The 12,724-nt window shown below is 39.5% G+C and overlaps 1 protein-coding gene across 1 annotated transcript; it reads left to right on the top strand.

Moving 5' to 3' along the window:
• Window positions 1–4,706: 4,706 nt before the first annotated feature.
• LOC120249573 (lysine-specific histone demethylase 1 homolog 1-like) lies at window positions 4,707–7,514 on the top strand. The gene has a single exon (XM_039258126.1). It carries the CDS (start codon window positions 4,824–4,826, stop codon window positions 7,194–7,196), a length of 2,373 nt encoding a protein of 790 aa, XP_039114060.1. The 5' UTR covers window positions 4,707–4,823; the 3' UTR covers window positions 7,197–7,514.
• The last annotated feature ends 5,210 nt before the right edge of the window (window positions 7,515–12,724 follow it).

The following is a 12,724-nucleotide window of genomic DNA, read 5'->3' as shown; positions in this document are numbered from 1 at the left end:
TTTGTTCAACTACCGCTTAAACTTTTTAGTTTAATGTTTAATTTGTTTGTTTCATCGCTTTAACACAATAGGTTATAACGCTTTAAATATACGAGTTACATGTGTAAATATAGTTTTAATTGTTTAAACTAAATAATTTCGCTAAGATTGTTTGCTTTTACACATGCTAGTTTCCCGAAATGGTTCCTGCGAATGCTCGATGAAGAAGTATTTGTTCGGCCAACCGTCGGTCTGGATGTTATTGCTCCCGAACCGCTGCTCAAAAAGCAAGATGAGAGGGCAACCTCTTCCTTGCGCTACCGGACGCCGCTTTCTCCCTCGCCTGTGCCAAAACGCATTCGCCGAGGCCGGAGAAGCCCTCCCCACCCCGCCCGACCGTGGCTTCCCCGACCGCTGTCCGCCCCGAACGTGGCGCCCCCCGCCAGACTAGGCGAGGATGTCACCGCAACTCCTCATGTAGGCTTGCGATTTTGATGACCGAAGTTCCCTCGACTTGCCGCCGGGTGGAGGCATTGAAGGCGGTCACGACCACAATCGATCGCGCCTTCCTTCAAAACAAATGAAGCACCCGGGACCGATACGCCGTCGGAGTTCGACGACGAGGACATCATCGGGGTGGCCCTTCAAAGACGGCCCTCATTCAAGAAGCTTGCAAAAAGAGGAAAAACAATAATGCCTCCGTCTCCACCCGTGCGGTCGGACGATGAAATAATAGCGAAAGACTCATCGGCAAGCAGCACCATCGGCGGTCGATGTTGTTAACGCTGATGACATGCCCATCACGGTGGAGGAGATTGAAGATGGCGCTGAGTTTGCCGCGGTGGAAAAGATCGTCGACTCTGTTGTTGACGACATCATGCATACGGTGGAACCGGCGCCTGACAGTGCGGCATCAAAGATGGACACAATCCATGAAGAAGAACCAGACAACGTTGTGTCTCCCATTGATGCTGCTGCCGTGGAACTCACGGTTGAGAAGGTCGTTGAGTCTATCCTCAACGAAGTGGAATTCACGGTGGAACCAACGGCTGACCGTGCCGCATCGAAGGCAGACACAATCCCACAAGAACAAGAAGCATGTAAGGAAGTGTCTCCCGTTGATGCTGCCGTCGTGCCCCCATTAAAGGAAGCCAATAAAAAAGTAGAAGAACTTCGGAAAGTCTTCATTCCGAAGAAAAAAATACGCTACTAATCGCGCCTCAATAAGTACTGAGCGGAGTTGATAAGGATCTTCCTCAACGCCCCTATGGACAAGTAAGTTTGAAGTTTTTATGATATTGTTTACACTCGCTTTTAGTTACCATTTAAGTAGGGAGCGTTAACGTTTAAAAATTTACAAATAACATTTAACTTATAAGTGATACCCTTTTAAATATTACCGTTATCGTTTAAAACATTCAATATAGAATTTAAAGTTTATACTTTAACGCTTTAATTTTATACTTACAACATTGTTTACATGTCTTTGTTCCAGTACACAAGACCGTCGTGTGGAAGAACGACTCTCGACGACCACACGGGCCAATCTATTCGACCCGCTCGAGGGAAGGAGACGGTCGCGCAGCGATGTGATGGGACGCATTCGTATGTATCTTGCAAAAAGACGATGAGCGTAGTGCCATATCGTTATAAGAGGCGCCTCCATCACACGGCCACCGGCCTTGTTCATGTCAAAAGCGAGGCGACGACGCATACGAATCCACGATGGCTATGATTGGAGATGCCGCGCAGCAACTTGCATGAAGTGGACATCGATCATCCTCCCGATAATTATGAGTGGCCACTTCCATGTCGTCGTCCCTTGACAATGAAAAACAAGAATACGGGCATTATTCTTCATGCCAAAGCGAAGAATACGATAAAAAAACGCGCTAGAAATGGTAAGTGCTTTAATAATTTATGTTTGTGTAATAGTGTTCGGTAAATAATCGGCATTCTAATATGAACTTGTATATCTCGACAATGGAACCTATTCGACCTCAGTATCGACATGGAGTTAGGGCTAGTCGGCGACCGCAAAGTACCCGCTTGTTCACGACTAATCGAAGCCCCACGACGTAAAAAGGAAGTGTCGACTGCAGCGTCTATGTCATGCGGTTTATCGAGCAGTTACTCGCCGGTGAGAAGCTACGGGTACCGCAGACTGACGTCCCTTATTTGCGATTAAGGTATGTTTCCGCGATACTTAGGGAGGGAGGCGCCAGCATCACGACCCGGAGGGGAGTCTTCGCAAGCTGGGTTCTTAGTCATTCTTTCTATATTTGTATACACAATTCTTTCTTTAATAATCCGATTCATTGTTTAACATACACTTTCAGTGTTTAAGTATATAGTTCATTGTGTAAATATCAATGTAATTGTTTAAACTCCGCTTTTACTCGTGTAAAAACGAACCGAGGGGAGTGTACGCAAGCTGGGGTCATAGTCATTAGTATAGGTGTAATAGTTTCAAATGTAAAACCGGTTTTAAATTCAATTCATTTTTTTCCGAAGAACATGACAAATTTTTGTCAATGTAAATGTACATGTATCTAAATTCAATTAAATTCATTCTGCTTTCGCTTTTGAGGTTCCGTTCTTGTTGGATGATATTGTAGTCCGTAGGGTACATTATCGGGTAGGGTTCGTTTTCATTTTCATTTTCATTATCGGCTAATATCAACATTCATTTTAATCAGTATAATGATAACTTTTTGCCCTTTTAACTTTCGTTTTCTCTGTTTAAGTTTAGGTTTCTCTGTTTAAATTTAATATTTTCTGTTTAAAAATATCCTTATTATTTAATAATATCAATGTAATTACAACAAAAAAATATACTTAATATTTTTTTGTTTAAAAATATCCTTATTACTTAATAATCTCTTATAGAGTGTAATGTAATGTTCCGATTTTTTTATGTGCGACGGAGTGGAAACGCTGGGGGAACCGAGCGTGTATTAATCACGCTGGGGGAACCGCTAGCACCATCCCGTCAGTACATTTTAAGCGGATACAAATTTATTTTAAACGATAAAAAAATAATGAGTTAAACAGAGAATAAAAATATTTAAAACGTAAGAGATATATTTAAATATAAAGTTCAATATTTAAACAATAATAAGAAGTATATACACAATGCCTAGTCGAGCATGTATTCATTCCACGATCTGCGATCGTGACACGAAACGTGGCAATGGCTACAACGCAACTTGCGGACCTCGGGACGCTACGACTCGATCCTCTTTCGCTCTAGGACACTCAGTGTTGCCTTCTCGTCACAAAGGGTCGCAAACGCAGTCGCGATTTTTCATCCATCGGCCCTGTCATTGTCCGGTATGGGGAATATAGCTTCCTTATACGCCATTTTTGAAGTCGAAGCTTCCTTCCACAATCACCCGTGTTTCTCGTTCTTCAGAATTTGAAGTCAAAAATTCCTTTTGATTGCAAAAATTCCTAAGTGCGTCTCGAAATGTTCAACGCCTTCAAAACATTGTCCAATATCCAACGACAACACTTCGACTTGATCGGATGAGGAAGGAAGGCATGCCACACCCTCGGGGCTCGCCATGATGTGGAACGTAAGCGCCAGATTCCAATTCCCTCGCCAACACTTTAGTTTAAACGAACACGATCAATATTTAAACAGAGACACAAAAATATTTAAACGATAAACATAAATCTTAAACGTTAAAAACAAAAAAAGTTAAATAATAAGTTAATAAGTTAATCGGAGACAATAGTGTTTAAATGGAAACTTGATAAATGTAAACAGATGACTGGGGATAATAAACAATAATTAACTTCTACAACTATATAAACATAAAGCGAGAAGAAACTTACAACGAGAAGAACTCGCTTTTTCGTGAGGATACGATGCCACATCATCCGCTCCCCAACAACAAGATCAACAATGTAACATTTGAAGATGGAGCTGCACGTGACACATGCTGCTGGAAGTCAACCTCGTTTTATATGAGACATACTGCTTTTATGTCCATCGGGTGTGATAAACTTCACCCTCGACACGGGAAATATCGAGACCCCATCGCTCACATATTTCAGCCCTAACACTCGATTCCTAAGTCAGTCACGTGAACATTAGCACTCGTCCCTCCCCGTCAGTATCTAAGCAATAGCACAAAAAACTCTCCATAATTTAATCGAAGAGCTAAAATCGAATACACCAAATGAGAAGAAGAAAAAAAGAAGAAGAAGAAGAAGAAGAAGAAGAACAAGAACAAGAACAAGAAGAAAGACAAGATATGAGCCTTCTAAACTTTGTTTGAGAAAAGAAAGCAGTGAGGCATTGAAAAACTATCGATAAAGAAAAGTTATGATTGGGCGCCATTTTTTTCCCACTTTTGCAAGGGCAAAAAAGGAATTTCATATCGCTGACCCACTTCAACTTACCGTGAGGGTTAAAAGGAATGTAAAATATAACTGAGTACCGTGTGCAAAAAAGTTGGAGGGGGTTTTTGGGAAGTTTTGAAAATTACGAGGGGTGAACAGTAATTTTCCCTTTATTAATTAATATTAAATAAGTTAGTAACAAGGGAAAATTATTTTAAAAAACGTGAGTTTTAAAATTAAATATTAATAAAATGTAATTTTAAAAAAAATAATAAAATGAATTATAAATGTGCTTTTATATAGAAATTATTATTATTTTTTTGAATCGGATCCGAATTGGAGAACTTGAAACGGATCTAATAAGGATCCGACCCGCTATAACCTCCTTATCGGATCCGTCTCCTTGAATTCGCTTCGATAGAATAACCCAAAACCAAACCTCAAATCCTTCCGGTTCACCGGCGGCGGCGGCATCGGCATCGGCGGCCAAGACCATGGAAATTGAGGATGCTTCCCAATCTACCCCTCCTCCAGATCCTTCCCATTCTACCCCTCCCTCCGATCCTTCCCAATCTACCCCTCCCGCAGAGAATCTCGAGTCGCCGCCGGCGAGAAAGCGCCGACGGCGCAGGAAGCAGTTCCCGGAGATGGTCCCCTCCCTCTCCGTCCGCTCCCTCCGCCCCCAATCCACCTCCCGCTCCGGCACCGCCCCTCTCTACAACGACGCCCTGATTGATGAGCTTCTCCAGCTCCAGCCACGACCTCCCCGCCGGCGATCCAACGCCGGCTTCGATGGCTCCCTATCCGATCTCGACGTCGAAGCCCTCGTGGCGCTTTCCGTCGGATTCGCCTCCGACTCCCTCTCCGAGGATGAGATCCTTTCCTCCGTCGTGCCCACTCTCTCCGGCCCCATCCAATCCAACTACATCATCGTCCGCAACCACATCCTCTCCCGGTGGCGCTCCACCGTCTCCTCCCGCTTGTCCGAGTCCCACGCCATGGAATCCATCCGATCCGAGCACAAAAACCTAGTCTCCTCCGCCTTTTCCTTCCTCTCCTCCCACGGCTTCATTAACTTCGGCCTCGCCCCTGCCTTCCGTCTCCCCGCCGTTCCGTTCCCTCCGCGTGCCAACGTCGTTGTGATCGGCGCTGGAATCGCTGGCCTCGCTGCCGCCCGCCAGCTCATCACCTTCGGCTTCAAGGTCGCCATCCTAGAAGCCCGATCCCGCCCTGGTGGCCGCGTTCACACCCGCAAGATGTGCAGCGACGATGGGTCCATCGTTGCTGCCGCCGATCTCGGCGGTAGCGTGCTTACAGGCATTAATGGCAACCCTCTCGGCGTGCTCGCGCGGCAGCTAGGGTTCCCATTGCACAAGGTGCGGGACGTCTGCCCACTTTACCTCCCCGACGGCCGCCCGGTCGACACCGCCACCGACTCCCGCGTGGAGACAGCCTTCAACCAACTCCTCGATAAGGCCTGCAAGCTCCGTGAATCCATCCTAGAGGAATTCCAGTCCGTAGATGTCTCGCTTGGTACTGCTCTTGAAGCCTTCCGCAAGGCCCATGGAGTCGCTGAGACGCCGGAGGAGCGAATGCTTCTCAATTGGCATCTTGCAAACTTGGAGTATGCCAATGCGGCATTGCTCTCAGACTTGTCAATGGCTTACTGGGATCAGGATGATCCCTACGAGATGGGAGGTGACCATTGCTTCATTCCCGGTGGCAATTGTCGCTTTGTTCGAGCTCTGGCGGAGGATATTCCGATCTTTTATAATCAGACAGTGAGTAGGATTCACTATGGTTGTGATGGTGTGCTAGTTTATACCAATGACCAGGCTTTTCATGCCGATATGGCTCTCTGCACTGTACCTCTTGGTGTACTCAAGAAAGGCTCCATTGTGTTCGATCCTGAACTCCCTCCTCCAAAGCAAGATGCCATTAAGAGATTGGGGTTTGGATTGCTGAATAAGGTGGCGATGCTGTTTCCTCATGATTTTTGGGGTGGAGGGATTGATACATTTGGGCATTTGACAGAGGACCCAAGGCAGCGAGGGGAGTTCTTCCTGTTTTATAGCTATACTTCAGTATCTGGTGGACCATTGCTTGTTGCTCTTGTTGCAGGGGAGTCTGCAATAAAGTTTGAGAATTCATCGCCTGTTGAGGCGGTTGAAAGAGTCCTAGGAGTTCTTAGAGGCATTTTCACTCCGAAAGGGATTGAAGTCCCTGCTCCAATTCAGGTGGTTTGCACCCGGTGGGGGTCAGATAAGTTCACTTATGGGTCATACTCGTATGTTGCCATTGGTTCTTCAGGTGATGATTATGATGTTCTGGCGGAGCCTGTGGGGGATAGGGTCTTCTTTGCCGGGGAGGCTACTAATAGGAAATACCCGGCGACAATGCATGGAGCTCTGCTTAGTGGGTTTAGGGAGGCCGCTAATATATCAAGAGCAGCTAAGAGAAGTTCCATTCTATCAACAACAGATAGAGTGGATTGTAGAGAGGAGCAACTGGACTTGGATGATCTGTATCACAATCCTGATCTGTCTTTTGGGAGTTTTTCAGTTCTTTATGATCCTTGCTCAAGTGGTTCTGATTCTATTTCCTTGCTTCGCGTGGGGATTGGTGAGAGGAAGACAGGTTCTGGTTTGCTTTATCTGTACGCATTGATCTCCAAGAGGCATGTGATGGAGTTGCATGATATTGATGGGGATGAGAGAAGATTAAGTTTGTTATATCGCAACTTTGGCACAAAACTAGTTGGGAGAGATGGACTGGGGAGTCTCGGAGATAGTCTTTTAGGGAGAATAAAGGCTGCAAGATTGACCACTCCAAATACCGGTATCATGAAGGGATCATGTCAAATTTGAAGATTGATTTTTCAGTATCTTAGAACTGAGATTATACCAATTGGACAGCCTGAGACAACATGAAAGAAGACAAGATGTCTTGCGTTTGAGTAGGGGGGGAGAGAACTAATTCTTCTAGAAAGCATAAAAAACTAACTGAATGCTGCATTAGTTCATCAACATGTGTAGGTATCTTCAACTAACTTTATTATAAAACATAGTGGACTAGTACTAGACTTGCTGAATTATTTGTTACTGAAAGGAAACAGAAAGACGATGGTTAGCCTTTGATGCCATTGCTTCTTGTATAACATCCAATCAATCTTCAAGTTGCATTCATGAGGTCTTTGTTTTTTAGAATAATCTCAAGTTGTGATTTGTTCTTTTCTTTCTCAGGTTCAGTATTGGTCATGTTTGACATACGTGTAGTTATCTAACATCAAGCATCTGAAGTACATGCTTTTGAAAAGTGATTTTTAAACTGATTTTTCATGTTTAATGTGTATGCTACTCAAACAATAAGCTTCATGAAGGCCAACTCTTGTGAAAAGTAGCTGACAGCCTTGCTGGGATTCAGATATGGTTAATTGGGGAACTCATTGAATCTCACTGTATTATTACACATACTTGTTCGACATTATTCTTTCTTTCTTTTTTTCCCTTTTTTTTTTTTGGCATGTAAAATTGTGTAGGCAGGATTGTTTCTGGCAAAGACATGCTTCAACTCATCTCTACAAGTGGGGCTTCTCTTCCCGGAATAAATTGTAATGAAATTCCTTTCTTGAACAAGTATTTTGGCTTGATTTTTGGTCACTTTTTATTTATTGACTTAAGTTTTCTGGGACGTCTGATGTGAATGATTCTTCTAGCAAACTGGGAGTTTGATTTTAATAAGGGATGTGCTCTTTCTGTAAAGAGATTAATTTGAACTAGTTCTTAAGGATAGTTATTGAAATCTTAAAAAATAGGTTCTAACAGCTACATTCTTAAGAGCAGAACCACTGAAGCTGGTTTTTGTTTAACTGAATTATGAGTGTATTTGCTCCTTTGCTGCTACCATGTGAGTTCACAAATGCAACAAAGCATGCTAGACTAATGAAGCTGTGTAGTAGGTTGATAAATTGATTGGCTAAATAACTTAGCTTACTTGAGATGCAAAGTTAAGAAGATACTGTTTATGCCTTCTATTAGGATTCAGGACCTTCATTATGGCTTCATGAAGGCTTCTTCAAATAATGCCCAGTGGACACTATTTGCAGCAATGAGGGAAAAAGCCTAGGCTTTATTTATAGCATATACTCTTTTCCAAATTGTTTAGTTGATGTAAGCACCTAACTCCTTTTTTCTCACCTTTCATGATAGAATTGCCTGATATATTCATCATCTTTTAGGAATTAACACCTACTGTGCCATATTCTCTTTTACTGTTGAAAATAACAACTTAATGTATATGCCTATTCTGTCCACAGTTTGCAGTTTAGCAATAAGTATTGATTTATTATTAGTAATATTATAATTAAAATCCAAGATACTAACTGATGAGTTGGCTTTGTGCACTAATTACCAGTAGCACATGTCGGCATATAAATTCAAGATAGTTTAATATAAGCTTTTTGCTTAATTGAATGATTAGTCAGCTTTGAATTGTTTGTTTTGTTATATCCCATGCTTCGTTTATGATTTTGTACTCTCTCTCTCTCTCTGTGTGGCATAGTTAAATACATTTTGTCATCCTTCATCAACCATACACTTTACCATTTGTGATCATGGCACCACATAGAATTGGAATTGACAGCTTTTGGCCTTTTGGGAAAAGTTCTTTCTTTGTTTTCAGATACTTTTATAACTTTGTGTTTAATGTGGCACTATATTGAGCAGGAATTGACACTTCTTATATAGAAAGGCATTTACTTTGTTTTAAGGCCAACCATAAGTCTGCATTATTTCCGTTTACAGTACACTTCCTTATGCACATCTTCTTTTTCTCATTTTTTGCCAAGTCACAACTAGATCTGCATCTGATTTTTTACTGACACTCCTTTTATTTGTGCTTTACTTACATACAGTGAATATTCCCTGATGGTATTCTATTATTACTTGCAATTTCAATATTTCTTTTGTTGGCTGAGAACAGATCCCACTGTACTTGTAAAATAGTTTATAGCATGGGTTTCAAGTCTTAAGACTGATTTTTTATATATTTTTTTCCCAGCTGTGTTTTTCTAGTTTCTTTTGATAACAATATTTTTTTCTCCAGATTACCTCACATTGGCTGTACTACATTTTGATGCATCTGCTGTGAAGAAATCTCTGCAATCTTGGAAATTCCACAACCAGTTTCAATCTCCTTCCTGGTGCATCCCAAACCTTATTTTTCTGCTAATGTTATAATTTCGCTTGGTTTGGACAGCATTTTTTGGGTTAAAGATTTGTTTTTAATGATTAAATACTTAAATACCTGTTAAAACTGAAACCTTCATGCTTGTGAGATCAGATTGATGATACCTTTATTGATTGAAATGATAACAAATGTGTTTTATTGTATTTTTAGATACCTCATGTTTTTGCTGCAACACTGACTCCCATGCTTTCCTTATGGTAGGCCATTTACTTAAATAAATATCTCATCTGCCATGGGACAATTCAAATCAATTCTTTGAACCTGTTTGTTTCATCTTGTTTACTAAGTTCCAATTTTGAATTCATGGTGTTTTGTTTCAAGCCCATTCCTCATTTAATGAACTATTTGTCCAAGCTTTAGTTAGGATTGTTTTTACTCTCTCCATTAATGTCATTGTACTTTGTGTGAAAGTTTTCAATTTCTCTGTTACTAGAAAGATGAGATTTACTTGACAGTCAAAATTAGTTTATTGTGATTTTTAATATTTTAATAGACATTTAAGGTTGGCATTTGATCTTGTACTATTTAAAAATTAATGTCAAGTGGATGCTATTAAATTAGTTGAAGTATATGTCAATCTGTTTCATTAATGATAAGATTTAAAATTAGATTAATGATAGTGATATCACTTTGTTCAACTTACATTTTGGAGACAGTCCTTAGTGGGATGATTAAATATTTAACTATTTGGTCATTTTCTCATAAAAAACATTTTGCATGCATGAGAGTGTCACAACTTGAGCATCTCTCTTTCTCATGTTCAGAAAAATTGACCATTTAGGAAAAATTTGTTTGTATACGCTTAAAAAATGGATAATTACTAATACATTCTTATACAATTCATATTTTCTTGTATATTTCTCTAAAGAAGACATGATTTTTAGATACGTCTCACGGTAGTTTTTAGATTTGTATCTGACCGCCACCGTTTATTTATGTATTTGTTAAAAATATTTAATAGTGTTGAAGCACAGTAATTAAGTATGAATAAAAATCATTAAATTATGATCTAACTGTTACTACCAAACTGCCCTAGATTTTAAAACGATGTCCCTCAAAAAACATATTAAGTAGGTTTATCATTGAATTATTTTTGAAGGACATGTAAAGTATTAAACAAATATATCATAGCTTTGAAGGTAAGCATGCTTGGCAAGTATTAGTGTACTACTAAATGAGTAATTTCACACACACACACACAAGCACACATTTGTGATTTGTCTTTAAAAAATTAGGGTTGGACAAAACCAAATAGGCTAGATGTTAATCATTTTCCAAGAACCAAATCATTGACCTCAATGTTGACATTGACTAATGACTCCATCATGCCAAACTAAAACAGCCTGTAATGGTGTTGACACACTCTAAAGTGGTTCTTATCATGCTCCCTTTTTTCTCCTTGATTGATGCTACCTTTCTTTGTTTTTGTTAGAAATTATCTTTTTAATTTGATTTCACCCTCTAAATCAAACCATGTTAAGTAAGTTTCTTCTACATACATGCATTATTTTTAGTTGCAACTCTGGTTCAACTGAATTATTCTCCAATTTCCAAGTAGTGTATTAATATATCTTAGCCATGTTTCTTATTTTATTTAATAAATGAATTGAATTTAATAAATAGAAATATTTTTTTTGCATAGCATTTGATGTGTCGGTGGAATATATTTAATAGTGTTATCATGTTAAGGGGGACCAAGAATTAAGACCAAGCATTTAGATTGTAGACATGGGGTAAGGTCCCATTTTCATGCCTTTGTCTACTAATAATTAATAAACCCTTTTTATTTGGCTACTAATTCTTTTGTGTGAATACATCATGAACAGAGAACCTTCCTCTTTCATCATGAAGACATCAACAAACCATGACACTTTTGTTTGTTAGCTTTTTCTTTATTTGAAATATTCAATTAAAGTTAAATTATTTCATCATTTAAAATAACTCAAATATGTTATCTTGGTTTCAATTTAACCTGAAAACTTAAACTGATAAGATAAGAAATCAGAATTATGTGAGATTATTATTATCTATTTTTTTTTAAAAAAAAATTATTTATTTTTAATTAAATTTTTAAACCGTAAAATTTAAATTATTTGTTCAATATTTTTAAATAAATAATTTTGTGGTATTATTAATTTACATTTGATCCTCATATGAAAATTAAATTAGAAAAAAAAAACTTTAATTCATTATTATTATTTTTTTTTATTTTTTCTTTTAAAAAACTCCCCATTGTTTTCTGTAAGTATCCGGAATTCCGGATGTAAGTCCACTTCCTGCGCACACATTCTATGACGAACTCGTGAGTAAAGAACTGTGTCATTTGTCATCATCTGGGTTCATAGGGCCCACCTCATCTTACAATCCTGGCCCTTCATTTGGTGGACCCCACACTGTTCGCAACCCAGATTACACCAACTTCCGATTGGTAATCAGTGGGAAGTCCACTTTCTCGTAAGTGGGGAAGCCGCGTTTTCCCAACAAATCCATCTGATCCATCGGATGGATGAGATTCGGGGTTCTAGACGATTAAGCAAATCTCAGCCGTCTGATTCTTGGCTCTTTAACGCGTTCGCACACGCAAGCATGTGAGTGGGACACGTCATCCATTTGTGGTGTGGTGGTCCACCGACACAACCGACACGCTTTAACCTGGTCCAACACGTCCTCTTTTTAAATTCTCCAATTAAAATTCCAAATAAATTAAAATAAAATAATTAAGATTGATCCCTGATCACTCCTATATATATATATATATATATTATTATTATTATTTCAATTGTAAATTTTGTATTTGAAATTAAGCAAATTGAAAAATAAATAAATAATAAGGCAATTGAGATGAATGTCAGGAATTGTTACGAGAATAACTCTGATTTGTGTCAGCGTCCTCACAATTTTTTTTTTTTAATTTAAAAAAAAAGGGGGCCAAAATTCAGGGCTGGTGTTAACCAAATAAGGTGTGAAGGTGATCAATAAATTGGACCCACTAACATGACACATGGCCATGTATAAGTGCCAACCAAAATGGGTTTCATTAATGTGTTCAAAATGTGGGTCCAAAAACATGACACTAAAATTTCAACAACATTCATCACTAGCATTGCATGACTTGTGTTTCTCTTGAATAGTTCAATGCCTTGATGCA

Source organism: Dioscorea cayenensis, chromosome 19 (assembly GCF_009730915.1).
Source record: "Dioscorea cayenensis subsp. rotundata cultivar TDr96_F1 chromosome 19, TDr96_F1_v2_PseudoChromosome.rev07_lg8_w22 25.fasta, whole genome shotgun sequence".
Lineage (NCBI taxonomy): Eukaryota > Viridiplantae > Streptophyta > Magnoliopsida > Dioscoreales > Dioscoreaceae > Dioscorea > Dioscorea cayenensis.
Note: the sequence above shows the minus strand (reverse complement) of the source record. Positions and strands in the feature narration are given on the sequence as shown.